The sequence below is a fragment of the Mytilus californianus genome, unplaced genomic scaffold (assembly GCF_021869535.1).
Source record: "Mytilus californianus isolate M0D057914Y unplaced genomic scaffold, xbMytCali1.0.p SCAF_9, whole genome shotgun sequence".
Taxonomy (NCBI): domain Eukaryota; kingdom Metazoa; phylum Mollusca; class Bivalvia; order Mytilida; family Mytilidae; genus Mytilus; species Mytilus californianus.
In genome coordinates this window covers 9,751,167-9,775,339 of record NW_026262745.1, presented here as the reverse complement: position 1 = coordinate 9,775,339, position 24,173 = coordinate 9,751,167, and the positions used below count along the sequence as shown (strand labels likewise).

General features: G+C 31.2%; 2 protein-coding genes across 5 annotated transcripts in view; one reads left to right on the top strand and one right to left on the bottom strand.

Moving 5' to 3' along the window:
• Positions 1–24,173, bottom strand: part of LOC127716572 (exocyst complex component 1-like) — a 98,106-nt gene that overhangs the window by 17,303 nt on the left and 56,630 nt on the right. For 2 of the 4 annotated variants that reach the window (XM_052222801.1, XM_052222800.1), the window contains exons 15-19: positions 21,945–22,003; positions 19,506–19,523; positions 17,275–17,334; positions 12,014–12,118; positions 10,823–10,949 (exon numbers count right to left, since the gene is read on the bottom strand). In XM_052222801.1, coding sequence (XP_052078761.1) covers positions 10,823–10,949; positions 12,014–12,118; positions 17,275–17,334; positions 19,506–19,523; positions 21,945–22,003 — 369 coding nt within the window. The remainder of the gene's footprint in view (positions 1–10,822; positions 10,950–12,013; positions 12,119–17,274; positions 17,335–19,505; positions 19,524–21,944; positions 22,004–24,173) is intronic. The other 2 variants (XM_052222802.1, XM_052222803.1) reach the window with 2 other exon arrangements.
• LOC127716576 (uncharacterized) overlaps positions 1–24,173 on the top strand; it is a 148,138-nt gene that overhangs the window by 112,992 nt on the left and 10,973 nt on the right. The window lies entirely within an intron of this gene.

The following is a 24,173-nucleotide window of genomic DNA, read 5'->3' as shown; positions in this document are numbered from 1 at the left end:
TTTTCGCCATGCATTAGTTTAATGCTTACTGTGACTTCTAAATACATCTATATAGTGTGTTAAATAGATCGATTTATAAACTTTGTACGCGAATTATTTTGATATCCTAATGATAATCAATTATTTTTCTTTTGACAGCACTTATATTTTGTTGATTGTTCAATATATTTTTTATGGTATCCGGCATTTATATACATATACATGCATAATGATAATGCCTTTGATATATTTTAGTTGGTTGATTGTCGGTTGTTTAATGTCCAGTGTAAACTATTTCATACATTTCTATGAAGAAAGAGTTTCTCATTTCTAGGATGAAATTGATATTTTGTGCAAAATGTAATTTAAAGTACATTGCATGAACTCCGTGTTTCAAAGTCAAACAAGTGAATTATTATTTTTCTTTATATTTCTTTAAGACAAAAAATGAATATCCATATAATTCAAATCTGGTTTGGATTTGTTTTGTGCTCGATAGAATTTACTACGACAAATCAAATGTTGTTGACAATTTTGGGATCAAATGATATTTAGGTATGTGCTAAACAGGGACACAATAAACTGGTAAGTTGAAGACTTCTTGTCTAGTAATACATTTCTTGAACGAGTGAAATTCTGAAATATCTTTTTTTTAATTATCTCTATTACGATAGCCTTTTTGTGAAAAAAAGTACGATTTAATTTCAAATTGTATGAAGTAAGATTTATTCCCCTATTTACAATTAACTCGTTCTTGTCCAATAATGAATTCCTCGAACGACCAGAGTTTGAAAAGGGAAATAAGATTTGAATTTCTCAACAACATTTCTCCTTAATTTTCAAGAAGCAAGATTTTGTTTTGTATCGTCATTTATCGTAGGACATGAACGAATTTTAACTGAAGAAGCTCTTTGGTCGGGTTTTTGTCTCTTTGACACATTCCCCATTTCCATTTTCAATTTTATGATGCATACGGGCCCAGTATTAAAAGCCTGGAAGGAATTTAGATAATCTCCGTTTTCCTCTCAGTTTCTGTCATTTATCATATTTGGGTATTTTTCTAATAAGTAAAATTAAGTTTTTCGTGAATCATTTTCTTATCACACTCCGTTCGTGCAGTGTGATACGAGAACTATGTATCTACATGCAGGAAATATATACATGTAACAGACAAAGATTATACGAGAAACTGAAAAATGCATTTTTTTCTTCATAATCGTACAAATAAACAACGCATAAAGTAAACATGAAACAATTCCGCAACAACTGAAAAATAATGTATAATGTGTGTAATTTAATTTTACTCAAAACACTGTTTTAAAAAAAAATGATATAATATTCATAAGCAATAAGGATAATCCAATCAATTTTGTTGATTGGATAATTCACGAATTAATAGTTGTGTAATCAGTGGCACGTGCCCTCAATATTTTATAAAAATAATTAGATACCTCTCGAAGTTAAATATCAAAATTTTCCAAAATAACAACTGACAAAAAAAGCGTTCAACGAATATTTACATTCGTCATATGTGCATATACGAGTCATGAGTGCACAAAAACAATTTTTCAACAAAAATTGATAGCAAGTTATACTTTAATGTTCATGACTTATGAGTATTTTTCTTGTTAAATTTCTAGTGAAATTGATTGTTGAGCGGCTTTTTACAAAAATACAAATACCGAAAAAAGAATATTGGGTAAACGTAAATGGACAACAACCCAACGAGAAAAATAAAATTTTAAATAAAGTAATAATATAGGTTTACAAATACGTACTATGTGCATTTAATAAATCAACGTTTGAACTTATCATTATCATTTTATTTTATTTGTAATTTTATTTTTATGTATATTTAATGTTACCCGATATGGAGTCCTCTTAAAGATAAAATTCACTTGAATTGGTATTTCTGGTGTATATATGTTACAGGGAATTTGTAAAATCAGGGATTTTGTAAAATCACTGGACTAATCAGTGATTTTGTAAAATCGCTAACAGTTTCAGTGGTTTTGTAAAATCCCTGAAATTGTCTGGGATTTTACAAAATCACTGAAAATAGAGCTAGGGATTTTGTAAAATCCCTGATTACAATTAAGTATAACTTGCTATTAGAAATTTGTTTTTCTTAATATAAAAATAGAGTTATCATCACTAATGATTTTGAAATATAGTTGTTTAATAAACACTATGAGCTAGAACTAGTGTATAATGATAATGACTAAAAGGCATATAAACGGATATTTAGACCACTGTAAATTTACTTATTTTTGCATGGCAAGTTTGGGTGACATCTATTGTTACATAATTGCCCTGCTTTTCGATGCATGTCTGTATCAAATCAACCAAAGTAAAACTTTTTTATTTTTGCTTGGTTAGAACCTATTCATAAACATGCAAGTACAAAACAAAGTATTCTTACCTATATTTTCTGTTGTCTTTTTTATTATTATTTTGTGAATATAAATGTTATTTTGTAGGCAGCAAATTAATGATACAACACTTATTTGCTTTTTATATACCAATTTTCATGCAGCAATAAGATGCTCTTGCTCTCAAAAATGCATGTAATATTTGCCACTGGATCACATACCCTAACCCACTCAATTTCTTATACCTAACATATGTGTTTTTCTTCTTTAAGACAGCAATCAACCTAATGATCCGTTTTTATATTTGATTTTTTAAAATTTGATATAATTGGTTTTATTTTTTACAGTAATTACAGAAAAAATATAATAAACAGTAACTTTCTTTCAAACAAGGTAGTGATAAGAGCTTGTTTTGTCTTCTTTCTGTGGCTCATTGACAACATGTTCCAAAATTTCATCATATTTTCCCCGGTTCCATGCATATGTTGCACTTTAATTTTACCTCAATTATTTGAAGTAATTTTTGTTTGTATTTTTGCTCTTGATTTAAAGACATCTGTACCTGAGCCTTTTTCTACAGTATGTCAGTTGTATAGTGCATGCAAACTGCTCACTTAGTATTAAAATAAAGGCTAGGTTAACCTCAAACTTATTGAGTGTACGTTACTATTGTAGGCTTTTTACACAGAAATTCTTAATAAAAATGAATGAATTTATTTTACCAATTCCCTAAATTTAATTCAGTGAATCTGTAAAAAAAATCTTAATTATTTCAGGGATTTTGTAAAATCACTAGTTAAAATCAGGGATTTTATAAAATTACTAATCAGTTCAGTGATTTTACAAATTCCCTGAAATTTCAGTGATTTTACAAAATCTCTGATTTCACAAATTCACAGTAACATATACATGTATCACACGTACTATCTACATGTACAATATACAGAAATGACACGGCTGGGTATTGTAAAGTTACTGAAGGAAGATTAATGTCAAATTCATATCCCCGGGCGAAGAAATTACCGCTGTGTCAGAACGGTTAGGTGTTATTTGTTCCAACTACCATATTGAAAATGTTTAAATCGCGCCCATCTCTTCTTTTCTTATACAGGCGCGGATCCAGAGCTTTAAGCGGGGGGGTTGTGAGAAATGTTTTTGAACACTAGAGAAGTTTTCTTGTTATACCAAACAATATGTTTTTCAATAATTGGCAACCTTTTTGTTCATCCGGCATATGGTTACTCTAAATAAACTCTTTAGATTAGTTTAATTATTTAATTACAGATCGTATCTACCCGTTTTGCAATTGCTGTATCACCCCTTGCATCTATTCCACTAGCCGCGTCTTATCATGTGTGTTGATAAAGTTTTGTGATCTTAATAAGGCTGTTAAGTGGTATTTTTTTGTTTGTTTGTGAGATTAACATTCACCATTTGCTTTTTCCAATTCTGAACGTGTTTTTTTAACAAACTGTCCGGGATTGTCGTCAGTAGCGAACAAAACGCAAACTTTGCAATAAATTCCGTCCTGTGAAGTTGAATAGACAATGCATGGGAAGTAGTGCAGCCACGCATATTAGAAGCATCTTTTTAATCCGTACATTTCACGTTTATGAAAAGGAAAAGAACTAGGTGGATTCCAGTTTTCATTTAGAATGCTATACATTTGAGCACTAGGTACAGATGTGGAAATAAAGTTTGCAATATCCTTAGATTCAGCAGGTGTCATTTTCTAAAAAAAAATCTTATGTATATGATAGGGTGAAAAAGTTTTTTCTTCAAATCAAGCTAACAAAAAACGTCGTTTTAATCATAAAAATACAAAGTAATAAAATATAGGGATAGCTGCCTTTGATTGTCTTAATTAAATCCTTTGATCCTCTTATTATCAAGTTACCCTCAAGCCAATGTAATTATGACATGTGTATATTTAAAGGAGTGTAGCGGCAACGTGTCACCCTATTCAGTGCTGGATATTCAATTTATAGTAAAGATAACATTAAAACAAGAAATGGTAAATACAAAAATTAATTTAAGATTTTCAAGCGGAAGGGGGGGGGGGGGGGGAACCCCCTCCAAACCCCCCTAAATCCGCTAGTGTTATAGTATAAATCGCACCAATAAATGGAACTTAATTGTGTCATATTTACCTCCAAACGATTAACCTACATGGCCCGAGAACACAATTATTTCGTAGTGCATTTCTTTTAGACAATAAATTCAAATTAAATAAAATGCTCCGCAGGGCGCAGCTTGATACGACCGCAGAGGTCGAACCCTAAACTGTTGGGGCAAGTATGGACACAACATTCAAGCTTGATACAGCTCTGAATTTGGATTGTGATTAAATATTTGACACAGCATAGGTTTCTGACACAGAATGAATGTGGTCTAAGAACTTAAAAATTTTAAATTGGACATTCACCTATTATGGTCCAATATCCAAAATCTAAATACACGGTTAGATTCGGCATATCAAAGAACCCCAATAATTCAATTTTTGATGAAATCAAACAAAGTTAAAATTTGGACCCTTTGGACTTCAATGTGGACCAATTTAAAAACGGGGCCCAAAATCCAAAAACTTAATACACGGTTAGATTCAGCATATTAAAGAACCCCATATATTCAATTTTTGTTGAAATCAAACAAAGTTTAATTTTGGACCCCGATTTGGACCAACTTGAAAACTGGGCCCATAATCAAAAATCTAAATACATGGTTAGATTCAGCATATCAAAGTTTAATTTTGGACCCTTTTGATCTCAATGTGGACAAAGTTGATAACGGGGCCCAAAAATCAAAAATCTAAATACATGGTTAGATTCAGCATATCAAAGAACCCCATATATTCAATTTTTGTTGAAATCAAACAAAGTTTAATTTTGGACCCCGATTTGGACCAACTTGAAAACTGGGCCCATAATCAAAAATCTAAATACATGGTTAGATTCAGCATATCAAAGAACCCCATATATTCAATTTTTGTTGAAATCAAACTAAGTTTAATTTTGGACCCTTTGGACCTTTATGTAGACCAATTTGAAAACAGAACCAAAAATTAAAAATCTAAATACACGGTTAGATTTGGCATATCAAAGAACCCCAATAATTCAATTTTTGATGAAATCAAACAAAGTTAAATTTTGGACCCTTTGGACTTCAATGTGGACCAATTTGAAAACGGGGCCCAAAATCCAAAAACTTAATACACGGTTAGATTCAGCATATTAAAGAACCCAATATATTCAATTTTTGTTGAAATCAAACAAAGTTTAATTTTGGACCCCGATTTGGACCAACTTGAAAACTGGGCCCATAATCAAAAATCTAAATACATGGTTAGATTCAGCATATCAAAGAACCCCATATATTCAGTTTTTGTTGAAATCAAACAAAGTTTAATTTTGGACCCCGATTTGGACCAACTTGAAAATTGGGCCCATAATCAAAAATCTAAATACATGGTTAGATTCAGCATATCAAAGAACCCCATATATTCAATTTTTGATGAAATCAAACAAAGTTTAATTTTGGACCCTTTTGATCTCAATGTGGACAAAGTTGATAACGGGGCCCAAAAATCAAAAATCTAAATACATGGTTAGATTTGGCATATCAAAGAACCCCAATAATTCAATTTTTGATGAAATCAAACAAAGTTAAATTTTGGACCCTTTGGACTTCAATGTGGACCAATTTGAAAACGGGGCCCAAAATCCAAAAACTTAATACACGGTTAGATTCAGCATATTAAAGAACCCCATATATTCAGTTTTTGTTGAAATCAAACAAAGTTTAATTTTGGACCCCTATTTGGACCAACTTGAAAACTGGGCCCATAATCAAAAATCTAAATACATGGTTAGATTCAGCATATCAAAGAACCCCATATATTCAATTTTTGTTGAAATCAAACTAAGTTTAATTTTGGACCCTTTGGACCTTTATGTAGACCAATTTGAAAACAGAACCAAAAATTAAGAATCTAAATACACAGTTAGATTCGGCATATCAAAGAACCCGAATAATTCAATTTTTGATGAAATCAAACAAAGTTAAATTTTGGACCCTTTGGACCTCAATGTGGACCAATTTAAAAACGGGGCCCAAAATCCAAAAACTTAATACACGGTTAGATTCAGCATATTAAAGAACCCCAAGAATTCAAGAATAAAACCCCATTGAAATTGATCAAGAAATAAGCAATTTATACGAAGTATCTTCTTTTGCACAATACTGTGCAATTGAATATTTCTTGCTATTGCGCAATACTGTACAATTGACAATTTCTTGCTATTGCGCAATATTGTGCTATTGGATATTTCTTGCTATTGCGCAATACTGTGCAATTGAAGATTTCTTGCTATTGCGCAATACTGTGCAATTGAAGATTTCTTGCTATTGTGCAATACTGTGCAATTGAAAATTTCTAGCTATTGCACAATACTTATTATATAATAATTTACACATCCTGTTTGGTGTGTATCTCCTACCATATCATTATTATTTGCTTTTAAATATAAATCAGAAATAACCAACTTAAAATGGAAAATTTTAAAAGAAAAAAAAAAGGAAAAAAAGAAAAATAAAAGAATAAACCCCCCCCCCCCAAATTTTTTGAACCCCCTTATGATTCATCACCCCCAAACTCAATCTCAGCCTTCCCTTTGTGGTATGGTACCTTGCAGTACAATTTCAGAGAGATCCATACACTTGAACACAAGTTATTGTCTGGAAACTAGAAAAATGCTTATTTTTGGCCCCTTTTTGGCCCCCAAATCCTAAACGTTTCAGGCAATTACCCCCAAACTCAATTCCAGCTTTCCCTTTGTGATATGGAACCTTGTAGTACAATTTCAGAAATATCCAATTACTTACACACAAGTTATTGTCATGAAACTAGAAAAATGCTTGTTTTTTGCCCCTTTTTTGGCCCCTAATTCCTAACATTTTGAGGCAATTACCCCCAAAATCAATTACAGCCTTCCCTTTGTGATATGGAACCTTGTGGTACAATGTCAGAGAGATCCATACACTTACACACAAGTTATTGTCTGGAAGTTACAAAAATGCTTATTTTTGGCCCCTTTTTGGCCCCTAATTCCTTAACTGTTGGTACCATCACCCCCAAAATCAATCCCAACCTTACTTTCGTGGTATTGAACCTTATGGTAAAATTTCATGGAGATCCATTCACTTAAACTAAAGTTAGAGTGCGAAAACCAATGTGTCTTCGGACGACGCTGGACGACGCCGGACGACGACGACGACGACGACGCCGGACGACGACGACGCCAACGTCATACCAATATACGACCAAAAAATTTTTAATTTTTGCGGTCGTATAAAAATCGCACCTGCTCTATCTCAAAAAGATTTTTACAGTGTAGTGTACTACTAGTGGGACAAATAATATCAAAATTATAGAAACTTCTACCAGCTCTAACTCAAAATATTGACAATTCTGTGTTAAGGGGGTCTTAAGTTCAGTTTGACAGCTTCAGACGTAATAAAATTTGACCTTTTTTTAACTGGACCAAATCACTACTTAACATAAAGATTCAGCACCTAAATTTTTTTAACATGTAATTTCATCCCCCTACTTAATATTTCATGCATTAAATATCAAGAAATAAATTGGGAAAGTGTATTAAATAAAAAATGCAAGTTATACACAGTGGCGGATCCAGAAATTTTCATAAGTGGGGGCCTACTGACTGCCTAAGAGGGTCATGCTTCAGTTATTCCCTATATAATCAACCAAATTTTTCCCAGAAAAGGAGGGCCCGGCCCCCTGGGTCCTCCCCCTAAATCCGCCTCTGATACACTGTTCACACTAGGGACTATATTCGTAGACAATGAAAACCAAAGGACGACAACTGTGTCCCTGTACCACATGTAACATTAGAATACTCACTTGAAAGGATGACTGATTTTTTTTTTAAAGATAAGAGTCTGATATAGGGCCTGAAAGCTGTCGTGGTTGTGAAGATTATAAATTCCGCCAGGCTTTTATAGGGAAAAATGGAGAAATTATAAATGGAAATATAATGCACGCTGTTTAATCATGCTTTTCAAGGCTATTTACCGATGACTCGTACACAATCATTTTGAATGGTAAATAAGCACTCAGAAACTAGCTCGTAAAAAGGAGGAGGAAATCCAGTTTTTCAGTAAATATCAAAGTAAAAGTATATAAGTCTATAACATTTGCGCAATTGTATACTTGTTTTATTGACGCAAATGAATGCTGCAGTTTTCAAAATATAGTGACGCAAAAGAAGAATTGGCGTAATTAAGTTGTGGCGAAAATTGATTCTTTTTCTGTGCAAATGGATATCGGCCTTTAAAACACCGTTTGTACACTAACAAACGTGTATTTATCTTTTACGCTGTCTAGCATGGGATTAAAAGCAATTAGTGTAGGATTTTAATTTTAGAAAGTAACGAACAAGTAAGAAGATCGTCAAAAACCTGAAGTGTATCGGAAAATGAGCTATGCACGATAAAAGAAAATAGTCTTGTGCGTCGATATGAAATTTTACAGAGGCATGTATTATTTGTAAAATTGAATTAGTCTATTAATAACAACCATTTGTAGAACTGATTCTTTTGATCCTTCAAATATGTGTAAAATATTCTTTGATAGTTTCTTTCATATATACAATTGCAGTATGCTTATAAATACTGTAGATTTGTGTTTGATCATTGATTGCATGCATAATGTCCAGTGACAAATTTTTCATGAGTTCGTACATAGAACAAATCAAAAACTTTTAAAATACATTTGATTGGTTATTTAAGGTGATTCGATCTTGATGATATGCATGAAAGTTTGTGAAGCTTACCTCTGAAATAAAGAAATCTAAAAAAAAGGAAGAGTTATTTTCTTCTTCTGTATTTTACTCATACATGAACTTAAGCACTTTTACAGTCAAAATAACAGTTTTAACACCGACAGCAGCAATTGCAAGCGACGCTGGTTCCATATAAGTTTTCACGAATTTTTATAAATCCCTGACCATCTTCGGTTTATATCAGACTCTGATATTGAGGGGAACATATACTACCATGGATGTCTTGTCTTTTTTAATACATTTAGATATAAAACGTGTATCTCATATAAAGCCTCATTTATAGAACTTTATATATAATATTGTGTCAAGGAAATATTTGGATCAAAGAAATATTTGGAGGAGGAGGAAGAGGAGAGAGAGAGAGAGAGAGAGAGAGAGAGACTAATATTTTTCGCTGTATTTGGTCTCGTGTTACTCATGTCAAAATGTGATGGAAGGAAATGTTTCCCCTTCGTTTTATATAGCAGGGTATTCCATAGTGTAATTATATTAGTTACAGTTTTTTTTCTATCGGTAAGAAAAGGTATACAGTTCGAAATCTAATTATCTACATTAAGTTATAGTACATTTAAAGTAAGTTTATTGCATTGCTAAACGCTTCTCAATCAAGATAAAACGTTTACAACCAATACTATTTTTTGCGACTGAATAAATTTTATTTAGAATAGATAGTTCACGTTCCATTGAACTAAGGGTATTGTTTAGGTTTTTTTTTAAATTTTATAATGATCGAATTTGAAATGTTATTAACACAATGATTCAAAATTACAAAAAGACATCAAAAATTACGCAATTAGTATAAAACAAAAATTATAATAATTAAGATAACTTATTTGCTTTAATTATTTAATTAACAAGTGAAATGTTATCAATCCAATCTTTCCAATCTAATATAGTCCAAATGGTGACAGGTGTATAGAAATATGGTCACTACAGGTCTTCTTCCGGCTGGCAGTAAAGAACAACCATGGCAAAGAGGTGCATCCATTTAGTTGTTCGGGATATACAAGTACGCAACCAACTATAAATCAATCCAATCTAATAATTGTTTTTTTTTATCCCGCATTTTTTTTTATAATAAATTAAAAAATAAAATAATTGAAATAATTTTCTGAAATAAAAACCTAATATATATATCATACGCTTTACAAAACGATATGCCACACGATAGATGAAACGTTAAACGATATCATATACCATATACGATAAACGAACGCTAAACGCTAAACGCTAAACCATACCATGTACCATACGACAAATCAAACGCTTTACGATACCATGATGCAAACGATATACTGAACCCTAAACGATGACATTTACCATACGATATACGAACGATGAACGAACGCTAACCGAACGTTGTACGTACGCTATACGAATGATGTACGAACGATGACCGAACTCTATACGAACGATTCCCGCACGCTGTACGTACGATTCCCGAACGAAAAAAGTGTTAACTTTTACGTTACAGGGACTGTAACCAGTATCATTCTTCAGCATGTACAGCATGTATAATCAATGTGAATTTTCTTCCAATGTTTTTAATCATTGAGATAAAAAAAAACCTTATATGCCCCATTCTATATAAAGCCTTATTATAGTACTCACAATAAATTTATCAAAGTTTCTCTTAATCTTCACCAAACAGCTTGCAAATGTGACACTGAGGAATGATCCAGCATCTTGTGCATTGTTAACATGTTGACTCATTCTTACTAACATGTACATGGAGTAACTGTAACAATAAAGTACTCTTATGTTTTTATCATTCAAAAAAGTACTAAAGTATATATCATTAGCCTATTTTTAGAAGTATTTTTGCCTTTACTTTGTAATAAAACTGAAAGATCACAACCAACAATACTAAAGATCCCAATATTTTAATGACAGACTTACATACAGCATAATTACCAATAAAGATTTCATATTCACAATTCATATTACACTTACTCCTTTCCAATGTATCAATTTTCAAAATTCCCAGGATAAATATGTTTTTTATTCATAATTTAAGTCATTGAAAAAAATAATACTATTTATTTTTTTAATGCCAAATGTGATGCTATCCAAAATTTCTGGGGAGAACACTGTAAGATATAATTAGGATAAATGCTATATCAAGATCTAGATCTGCATAGGACAAATTTAGAAAATATTCCTGAAATTAATTTTTTAACAAGCATCTTTGGTTTGTTAGCATATAAAATATTTTCAATTATATAATTTGTCACACTATTCTCTATAAACATATGCACCATCCACTTTATAAACATAAGAACTAAACACTTGATATAATATGTTTGTGTGCTATAAAATCTGTCCAACATGGCCAGTGATAACAGTCCTCAGCCTTTGATGGTATATACAGAATTATCAAAGAGAAAATGATGTTAACCACCAATACATAACATGCAACAAACAAAGTTAGAAACATCCCCATAATTACGGAGGGGTGTTGTCATATGGTTTGACAAGAGCTGTTTGGGATTTTTTTTTTTTGGGGGGGGGGGGGGGGGGGGGTGGGGGGGGGTGAAGGTAACAACTGGCAGATGAAAGTAACCTCTATATAGATACTTGACTATTGTATTTACTATGGGTTTACCTGTAGATGTCTCGAGGATTTTCATATCACTAGGTTGCTGTTTAAGGAAAATATACCCAACATCATGTACAGAAAGTCGATTATTTAAATTCTGTTCATAACTGCACCACCCCTAACTGGGTTCTAATATGGCAACAATGAAATCATTGCTTTGAAGTTATCATTGAGGACAATCTTGCAATGGTATGCATACTTACAATCCATCCAATTTATCAGCATAAAAAATAAATCCCTCTAGTTCTTCCTCAAGGTTGGTAAATAATTCACCCATCATTTTTCTCACTTCCTCATTTATCTGTCTCCTGTAAATACATGTCATTTTATTTTTTTAACTGAAAAATATCTAAGATTCCATAAAAAATCATGTGACCTACATTTGCTGTGGTTGGCAAAGAGATAAATGTTCCTCATGTTCCTGCATAACACATATCATTATAAAAATTTCAATGGAAGAAGATTTTCTGACACAAATTAGTAAAAATGTTGAACCGATCATCGTAAATTGAGATTCTTACAGTAAGCAAATTGGACCAATATAACTAAATGGCAGTAAATTATCTGAAAAATGGGGCAGCTACTGTTAATTATTTATCTACCAGTTTACCTGATGATTGATGCTGGCTGCTTAATATCAATAGCTTTTTTACCATGTATGTCCTTGTCATATAATTACAAAATGTGGTCAACACTGAACTCTTTTAAAAGATCAGAGATTAACATGTGTACAATTGTGAAATATTTGTAAAAAGAATAGTGTAAAAACTAACTTAGAATATGTGGTAATAGTGAACTATGTCATCATATGTAATACAACAATACAACAAATGAAAATATTTTAATTACTCATTAATATATAAATTATGTTAGAAAGAACAGCATACAAAAAAACTTCGAAAGTGCACAGTCCTGAAACTGAAAACATGTTTTCTTTAACTGAAATATAAAATGTCTTCTGAGAAAAATTAGCTTTGTTCTTGTTAACAAATACATACTTGGTATAAACATTTTGAACATTTTACAATATCACAATCATGCATACTTATATGTTTACAGTAAATCATGCAAAACAAAAAACACTAATAAAAAGTACATGTATGACAGAAAAATGTATGAGCAGCTGTTCATGTATTTGAAAAATAAAGAATTATGTGATTTTAAAAATAATGGGATTTTATATAAAATTTAAAAGACCATGATGAAAGCATACTGCATGATTTTTCATTATTAATTGTTTTTGGCTTTTGACTAGCTTTCAGTTATTGCGAGTACTCTCAAATCGTACTTTCGTGTTAATTTGACCTGTTGACGCAATTTGTAATGCACTTCTGTTATTCAATGTTTACTTATTTTGTGTTATATCTCGTCTTACTATTTTTAATATGTACCACCTTTGATAAGTATTTAGTATGACGATAAATTTTCGCTTCTGTACTTGTACTATGAACAACAAATTTATTTTGTAAAAATTATTCTGTACTCCTAACAACAAAATTATTATATCTTAATTTACCTTTGTACCTTACTTTATTTAACGCCATTTTGTCATAAGTGAAAGTTGTCTCTTTGACATCGATACATCTTTTTTATCTATATTGTGTCATAGATCAAACTTATTCGTTCAGTGTATATTTACTTGTTTTTGTGTATATGTCCTTTTGGATCAAGTTAAGCCATTTCAATTGATATTTTATTGTGTGTCTTTTTATGTTGTAATGTTACACCACTCTTTCAGGTTAGGGTGAAAGTTGGCGCCTGTTAAAACGTTTAAACCCGCTGCATTTTTATGCACCTGTCCTAAGTCAGGAGCCTGTTGTTCAGTGGTTGTCGTTCATTGGTGTGGTTCATAAGTGTTTCTTGTTTCTTGTTTTTTATATAGATTAGACCGTTGGTTTTCCTGTTTGAATTGTTATACACTAGTCATTTTTGGGCCCTTTACAGCTTGCTGTTCGATGTGAACCAAGGCTCCGTGTTGAAGGCCATACTTTGACCTATAACTGTTTACTTTTTACACATTGTGATTTGGATGAATAGTTGTCTCATTGCCACTCATATCACATCTTCTTATTTATATATATCAAATAGATTGTTCACCTTCTTTATCTCTTTTGCATTCAATTTAATTGAGTTTTTAAGCTATATGCCTGATGTGATTTGAAGACCCTTTTCATTTCACACTATGTTTTTCGTGTAAAAATGGGGGAAGGTTTTGCATGGATGTTTCAATCTTTAATTTCCTGTCAAACTTTTTTCTGTAATCAATTAATAATACAACTTAACGTATATCTGTTACAGTGAATTTGTATAATCAGTGATTATGTAGAATCCCTGATTTTTCAGGGAATATGTAGAATCACTAAACTCATTAGTGATTATATATAATCCCTGATATTGACCAGTGATTTTACATAATCACTGAACATTTTACTAATTATTTTACAAATTCCCTAATATGATTTCAGGGATTATCAATAATAATAAAAATCAAATTAAGTGAAGTTTTATTCAACTATTGAACCACATTATTTCACAAGCAAATGATAATGGCAGAGGAAAAAACAAAATACAAGATATGGACAAGAAACAAATACAGTTTTTTTTTTTATTTTGATGACAAAAGAACCTAGTAAAAAAGTAAAATCACAAAAATACTGAATTCCAAGTAAAGAAGACAACATATTACTATCTGCTGACAAATAAATATCTAATTGTTTTATGCTGCTACCATGGCTACTATCCTTTATATTTCTTACATTTTACACTCTTTACAGCATTTTTTAATTACTATAGGAGAGGGTGGAGGTTATTGGGCATGGATCTAAAAAAACATAATCTTAAATATCTGAAGAAAAAATATTTTGTGTAAAGAAATAGCTGTAAAAACTAGATATACAAAAACAAAAGTACCATTTATAATATGCACATTTATACTATTTGCGTCTCATTAGTATACTATTTTTTTTTATAACAAATCAGTGATTGATTCGTTGGGATGGCAGGCGTTGTGCAAAGAGGGGATAAATGAACATGAAATTCAAACTGAGAGAAATAATACAATAAAATTCTGCTCGGATCTTACACCAAAAATCAGTTCGAGGCTGCTGATTCCTTTTTTTTGCGGTACCTTCAGATGTTTGTATTGAAAACTTTATTTCTCTTACTAGTTCCATAAAATCTGATTCGATATGTGAAGGACAAGGTTTTTTTAAATGTGGATAATGTGGTAAAAAAAGATGCAAATCAATTAGAAGTGCCTGCAGAAAAGCAGGTCAAATGTGCAATAGTCGATGCCATCCAAATTTATTTAATGATTATTTTAGTATATTGTACTTACCATCTTAATACATTGTGTAACATTATGATATATATTGAGGTTATCATTTTAATATCTAGTGCTTAATATTTTTATTTTGTGTAACATCTTAAAATATTATGACTAACACTTTAATTATATATATTAATAAGGTTAACATTTTTATATATTGTGCTTAACATTTAAATAAATTGTGCCAAACATTTTAATAAATACATGTATTGTGCTTAACATTTTACAAATCATGTTTATTATGAAGTTTTAACATGTTGAATTTGATTTGTTAGAATAAATTTTTTCAACTTTCATTCATTTTTATACACAAAACTGTTTCTTCATTTCAGTTATTATGCATAATCCCTGACATTTTTTCTAGTGATTTTACATAATCCCTGAAAATTTCAGTGATTATATATAATCCCTAAACTAACCAGTGATTCTACATAATCCCTGAAAATTTTAGGGATTCTACATAATCCCTGATTATACAAATTCACTGTAACATATCTACAATATATACAGGTAATTATATGATATACTTGCAAAACAAAATTTAACTACAATGTTTATCATAAAATATATGCAGGCAGGAAAATATAAAATAAAAACATTCCAAAGTTATATAATCATACTAGCATAACATCTGCATTTGGCAGCATTCAAAGAGGGATTTAAAGGATATGGAGTGCAGAGGCCATGTTACATCTCTATCCCTTTTTAAAAATTTATGACAGTACAATCTTAAGCTTCAAATTGAAATCATGATATAAATTGCATAAAGGTTTTTTTCTCACTTAGCTCAACCATGTTATGCTAAAATTTTCATCAATATTCTTATGTCAGTTCTTCAATACTGACCTGGTTAAAAAAATATTTTTTTCTAAAATTTCCACTCTGATAAATTATGAAAATACTTAGAAACTAAGGATCGAACTTCCTCAGGCAAAGTTGACCTTAATTGGGGTATCTTTTGGTCATATAGCTCCTGTCATTTCTACTTATTTATACATCCCCGGCTTTCAAATGTTTTGGTTTAAGCTTTGCAGATGGAGGTCAATACAGAAAAGCACTTCAGATGTACAAGAAAGAGTTTATTTTCATTTTTCTGATAAATAAGATTTGTTGCAGATAATTTCCTTAATCTGTTAATATGGTTAATGTCTCAAACAAAAACTCTGAACCTACATCAGGTATTTACAATGCTGTTTTTTCTTACATTTTCATACAAAAAGGAGGTATAGGTGTTATGTTGTTTGTATGTAGATTGTTTGCCTCCTTTTATAAATTTGCCCATCACTCTTTTCAAGGACTTGATATTATGTTTTCATCTACATCTACACATAAGTGTACAGATAGGAGTTTTAAGTTGTTTCTTCAGCCGTTTTGTTTATATAGTATTGACAATGTTATAAATAGGACCCTAGACCTCAGATACATGTTTATTTCCATCCTAAAAATCATATGATATCTATTTGGTTTAATTCTATTGAAAATATTTATGATATATGTTCATGTAAATTTGTCCTGCAGTGTACTGTAGACTTAACCTAAACCTTGAACTCTGTTTGCCTTTAGAATTTATTGTTGTTATTAGTCTGAGTCATCAAAGAAAGTTTTCTTGATTTTTCACTTAATTTTAGATTGAGGAGATAATAAATATGTTTTTCTGGTTTCTGGTTTTTCATATAGATAAGACCATTGGTTTTCCTGTTTGAATTGTTTTACACTAGTCATTTTGGGGCCCTTTATAGTTTGTTGTTGGGTGTGAGCCAAGGCTCCGTGTTGAAGGCCATACTTTTACCTATAATTGTTAACTTTTTATGCATTGTGACTTGGATGGAGAGTTGTCTCATTGGCACTCATACCACATTTTCTTATTTATATTTGGTGAGGAGGACAGCATCATTAGTATTTGTGTGGTCTTAAAAATCATAAAACATCTAAAATAAAGGGTGTGCTGAATTTTTAGCCCCGTATACATAGATGACATATTTGTGCAGGTGAAACATGTTTCAAAATTTGGTAAGGTAACTAATATGGTCTACAATGGGGTCAATGAGTCTTCTTTGTGGAGGTGGGTAAGCTTGCATGGAAGCCACATGACAACAATCAAACTTGTATGCTGTTCATTGTCCATGTCTGACTTACATTAGCACAGTTCTACGTTTCTGATATAAACCTTCACCTAAATTTTCCATAAAATACTCCCTAAAATATAAATGTCATGAAACATATTCATATGAGGTATTGAAAAAATTGTTTAGGTGTTCAATTAAAAGCTAATCACATAACCTGAACAAAAATCCCTTTATATACCAATATGCTTTACTCAATAACTAAACCATTTCTTATTAACCTACACTGTTAATTCATAGGTTGCACTTTGTAAATACAGCTGTTTCACAAACCATGCCTCTTTTGGGGAGATATACAATATTAATAGATATTTTGTTTTGTTTATGTACTGGTTCCCAGATATGATCTCTATGTTTCATCTCATAGAGACATAACTTGGGAATGTTACCAGTATAAATCCACATGGATAACGGCTAAATAGAATTCTGAGGAAGACCCAAATTGAAGAGAGGGGTAGTACAGAGAATAGTATAAGTTTCAACTCCTGGAAGTTCGGGGCATATAAATGTTGAAAATATGCCGCACAGCCCTATGTTTTGACCTTTGAAAAAAATAGTAGTGCATATGAACTTTCCATTCTAGGATATAATTTTTTACAAAACTTCATAGTAAAAGAGGCACAGTTTTAGCTGTAAAAGGAGTTCCTATGGAAAATTGTATTGTCTATATTTACAGAAAGTGCAACCTCATCGCCATTTTGTATGCCATACAAGGACATATAGCTTTAACATTGCCTACTCTCCCAACTGTTCTAAATCACCATCTGTCATACCTTCAGATATTGAGATGATTTGAGATTAACCTTTGACAGTTTCAATTCTGATACTGCAGTTCTATCAAAAAGAGATCAGAGCAGAAAGTTATGTTACATATATCATGCATCAGTAATTCAGTTTCAGAATTTGGATCCTTTTTTATTGATAAATCTTCTGGCAGTGTTTTGCTTTAAGTATATACTGTACCATTAAAACGTTTAAACCTGCTGCAATTGTTTGCACCTGTCCTAAGTCAGGAATCTGATGTTCAGTAGTTGTCGTTTGTTGATGTGGTTCATAAGTGTTTCCCGTTTCTCGTTTTTTATATAGATTAGACCGTTGTTTTCCCGTTTGAATGGTTTTACACTAGTAATTTTTGGGGCCCTTTATAGCTTGCTGTTCGGTGTGAGCCAAGACCTTACTTTGACCTATAATGATTTACTTTTATAAATTTTGACTTGGATGGAGAGTTGTCTCATTGGCACTCATACCACATCTTCTTATATCTATATACTATAGAATATACATGGTAAAGCATACGCAGTTCCACAGCCAATAGATTGCTGATTTTTTAGTTTCCAGAAAGCACATGTCTACTGCAGAAGACCATATGGTAACTTCTTGATGTTGTGATTTTCTGTGTTGTTGGGTTGCTGTCTCATTGGCCTATACACAATATAACCTTTTATTCATATTATTGTGGGTGACCTATGATTAATTTGGTACTTTAGTAGTGTCATGCACAATTTTTATCTTTATGCATAAAACCCATTAATATGTGTTGTTCTTTATCATTGAAACTCATTGCTCTGTTCTGAAGAAAGTGAGGTTCAGATCCAAACAGTTTACCCTATCATTGTATCTAAGATTATTTTTGTGACAAACCAACACAACAGGGGTAGTGGCGACCTTAAGTTCTCAAAGCAGTTTACAAAGCTTATATGCAAGTAACAAAGGTTTAATTCTCCACTTTTCTAATATCCCTGATTAGTTATATCAAGAGTATTAGAAGCTAATACAAAGCTATATAAATTATTGCTTGCTTTCTAAACAACTAGAGACGCTAGAGACAGTTTCATAGACAGAGTGAGCTTTTTAATTTCAAATTTCAAGAGCCTTTTTAAGAGAAAAAATCATGAGTTTACAGTATAAACCATATATGTGTTCATCTAATATCTTACAAGTTGTTTATTTCTATTTCTATTTCATCTAGAGCTTTTTCAAAATAGTGTTGAAAACAAGAGGTCAGGTTATACTCTGTTACATGTCAGGAAAAGGCAGTAGCATTTATATGTTAATTTTACCAACACAATTTCAATACCTGACAATTTTCTAAAAATGTCTTGATATAATATTGATCGAATTAACTACTAAGAAATGAGTTATGTGTTAGTATAGCTTTGATGCTGTAAAAGAAGTACGATGACAGTCGGAAATAAGAGATCAGAAATTGTTACAACAAACTCATCTATGTGCTTGTATACTTACTTAGCTACATGCTCAACTCTGGGTAAATAAACAACAATAATTTACATGAGGCTTAACAAAATAAAATGAATTCTAGGTTTTATTTACAAAGAGTGTAACATAAGAGTGTTTGCCAATAGCTATTTATTTTGCCTGATGATATCCTCAACTAAAGATTATAGTCTTTAAGGTATAAAACCACTAATTCATAGCCCCATTGCTTTCTATGTTAAATTCTGCAATTTCAAGCATTAATGGCTAATTTGTCTTAAGTTCAAATAAAGTAGCAGTTATTTCATGTCAAAACTATACCTTATCCTGACTTGTGCTGAAAAATTCAACATACCTTTAATTGCATTTTAGAGCGTACTGGTTCCCGGAAGTTTGATAGTACAAAAACAGGTACTTCTGATCTGAACAACAGGGCAAATGTGCCCTCCTATTAAAATTGTATATACTTCTTTATTATTCAAAAGAAACTTTCAACACGGGTTCTACAGTGATCCCAAGTCCCCAAGCTTTCATTTGATACCAAAACTACCCAAATATTCCACCTATTGACAAAGATAAAGCTATGCGTAGGAACTATTTTGTTTAAAATATGTACTACTTTCTTGTATGTTCTTTCCGACCGGGCCTTAATTAGTGGTTCTATACCTATAACAGCACCTAACTTGTTATATTGACTTCTGCTTGACTTAATTTCTTTCTATGATCTATTTCTAGCATAGAAAAACACATAAAGCTTTAGTCAAAACACAATATCACTGAATTCAAGCTCAAATTGGACTGGTAGTAATATATGCGTTATACAAAGAAAACTCCATATGGATACTAATAGTGACAGATATGACACTTTTTCAATGTTTACCAGTTATTATTTGTTAATATCTACTCAAATAGCAGTGTCCTTACATATCTGTCTTATTTTTATCAAAGATTCTTCCTTGAATATAAATACAGTGGTCCAAACATAAAAAAAATAATAGATAATTTTGACCCCCCTTTTTTCTACATGTTGAAAAAGGAGAGTGATTTGGTAAAAACCATACTTTTATGTATAAACATGGATCAACAAGAGCAATTTATGTATCTCCCAGTTAGACAACTTGCTAAACTGGTTATAAAATGCATTTCAAGTGAGATTTGGGAAATCCTATATAAGTATACATCAATTTCATTTGAAATAAGTGATTCACTAAGAAACCCAATAAAACATGAACACTCACTAGATAATTTGACCAAAAGCAATATTTATACTATTAACTAGTCAAAATGTACATGTTTCATTGGTTTCAGTCTTAGGTAATGCAAAAATTCAAACATCAGGTAAAATCTTAACTGTGTGCATGCTAAATGATCAAAAAAGGCTGATATACCTTATTGTAGCAATTTGAGGGTTGTAATTTGACACCAACATAATTGTTACATAAAAAAAATAATGTAACATGATTACTGACAACAAATGTGACTAAATTTCATTGTAAAGGGTGTCATTTCTAAAAATAGAATTTCACATGCCTTTCAGTAATAGGTATAAAACCACTAATTCATAGCCCCATTGCTTTCTATGTTAAATTCTGCAATTTCAAGCATTAATGGCTAATTTGTCTTAAGTTCAAATAAAGTAGCAGTTATTTCATGTCAAAACTATACCTTATCCTGACTTGTGCTGAAAAATTCAACATACCTTTAATTGCATTTTAGAGCGTACTGGTTCCCGGAAGTTTGATAGTACAAAAACAGGTACTTCTGATCTGAACAACAGGGCAAATGTGCCCTCCTATTAAAATTGTATATACTTCTTTATTATTCAAAAGAAACTTTCAACACGGGTTCTACAGTGATCCCAAGTCCCCAAGCTTTCATTTGATACCAAAACTACCCAAATATTCCACCTATTGACAAAGATAAAGCTATGCGTAGGAACTATTTTGTTTAAAATATGTACTACTTTCTTGTATGTTCTTTCCGACCGGGCCTTAATTAGTGGTTCTATACCTTAAAGACCTTTTTGTGAACTTCATCTGTCATTAATGATATATTCAGAGAATAATTTTTTTTTACATCATTTAAAAATTCCATTTTTTGATTTATGTGTAACTCAGCATTTATTATACTGTGGTTTTTCCAACACCATTAAATATAATTTTGTAATAAATATGAGTAAAAGGATAGATATTTTGTTGATTACTAGGATCAAATATAGATTTCAGTGTAAAAAGTTGGGCCTCCAATTGTTAAATCATTAAACATAATGTTGATTATATCTATCCCAGGGAACTTCAAAGTACAAAGATATGTGGGTTTTTTTTACGGGGTGGGAACCAGAGAAGCAATTAGGTTGTTTGTTCTAAATCCCCTCATATAATACCCAGTTTCATTAATAACAATAAAAGAATTCTGCCTATCCTCTGGTGTGGAAATTGTATTACATTACATATATATCTACAAACTTACTCTATGACAGGAATTTCTTTTCTTGGCATCCATATATCTCCAGTCTCAACCTCTTCTTCCTAGAAAAGTAGGACCAACAATATATGAAACTGCTACATCGCGACTGCATTTGAAAGAAAATAGTTAATCAAAAGACCAAAATCATGATTTTTTTTTTATATAAATGCAACATTTAAATTAATCAATAACATACATCAATAAACACAATAAACCATATTTTTCTGGCATTATACAGATAAATTATAAACCACAGATAGAGAAAGTATGAACATTGTATAGAATTAAAGAAATTACAGGGAATTAAAAATGTATACATTGTGCAAACTTGTGTGTTTAGTTTGTTAAATTTTTTAACTTTATTATTTACACCAAAATGTTGTTACAGTGAAATTAGATACCCTGTTTTATCACGCTTTTCAATAATATCATGAACATATGGTCAACTCGCTGAAAGACCCCATCTATAATTCTGCAGTGACAATAATATCTTGGTGTAAATTAGATACATCCATTTGGGCTAATGCTGTATTTGAAATAATCACATGACCTGTGTTATAAATAGAAAAGGGTATTTCCAAACTATCTTTAAATTGTTATAAATAGAAAAGGGTATTTCCAAACAACCTTGACATTGTTATAAATAGAAAAGGGTATTTCTAAAGTACCTGTATTTTGAAGATTACAAGACAAAACAATATAGTTATTACAAAAGCTTGATGTGAGTATACACACCATTAAACTACAGAATAAAATTAAATACTAAATCGCATAGATGGTGATAGCTTGACCTAAAACAATCTATTTTAAGTTCAAGCAGTCTGCACCAAAATCTTTTCGAACTAATAGTCTATTACAAGACCAATATTTCGACATTTTTCTTATGTGTCTATACAAAGTTTGCAAATGCTTACTAGTCAAAATAAAATTTTCTATTTTGGTGCATCGGACTAATGGCTTAGGGTACAGACTGTTTAAACTTCCAAAGCTCAAGATTATATTTCTTTCAATAAATATCTGATATCAATAACATATACAACAAGAATGTGTCCATAGTACACGGATGCCCCACTCGCACTATCATTTTCTATGTTCAGGGGACCATGAAATTGGGGTCAAAACTCTAATTTGGCATAAAAATTAGAAAGATCATATCATAGGGAACAAGTTTCAAGTTGATTTGACTTCAACATCATCAAAAAATACCTTGACCAAAAACTTTAACCTGAAGCGGGACAGACGGACGGAAGAACGAACGAACAGACGGACGAATGGTAGGACGAATGGTAGGAGGGACGAACAGACCGAATAACATAATCCGCCAAGGTGGAGCATAAAAATATAATTAAATTATAACACTGCATATACTTTCTATCCTGGATGGGTAATTAAGCAACAATATTATTATGGTTTTCATAGAACAGGGATTTCACAAAAACAAGTCAACTAGGGAGCAACCATTTAACTTTAAGGGGGTTTATAGTTTTTTTGTCTGAGTCAGAAAATATTTTTCGAGCAAAGCGCAAACATTTTTTTTAGTTTTTCGACACTATCTATCAAAATATTTTTTTTCAAAATTTAACACTATAAGGTATGTGGAAAATTTGGATTCAGAATAATTTTTTTTGTCATCTGCTTGACCACAATATTTTTTTTCATCAAATTGGGGATCAGAATATTTTTTTAGGAAAAAACCATAGCCCCTCCTTGAAGTTAAATGGTCATTCCCTTAAGATTATATTAATTAATCTGCATGGACTTGATTAACATCTTTTTTACTGTGGTTATTATAGTGTAGGATTTCTCAAAAGTGCTAAAACTTTTCATTTTTATTAAGTTTTTTTTAGAATTTTATATATTCAATGGCTTCTGCAATCCATATATCTTTATGTACAAAATAAACACCCCATCTGCTAATTGGTAATGTCTATAACAATAATAATATGTCACACAAAGAAATCAGTTAACAGTGTCAAATGATAGGAGACCTATTGTTTAAGTCTAAAATTCACAAAAGACTTGTGAAAATGAAATTCTGTTGATTCATTTAATTTTGTTGGTATCAATTTTCATAGATATGAGAAAAATTAATTATTCTGAGGAAACTTAATCTTGTTGTTCATCACTTTCAGTTAAAAAAAGGGACCGTTTTTATTGATGCCCCTGACTACTTGATTAAAGGGGCATTAGCTTTATTATGACAAAAAATCAAAATACGATTTTCTTAGTTTC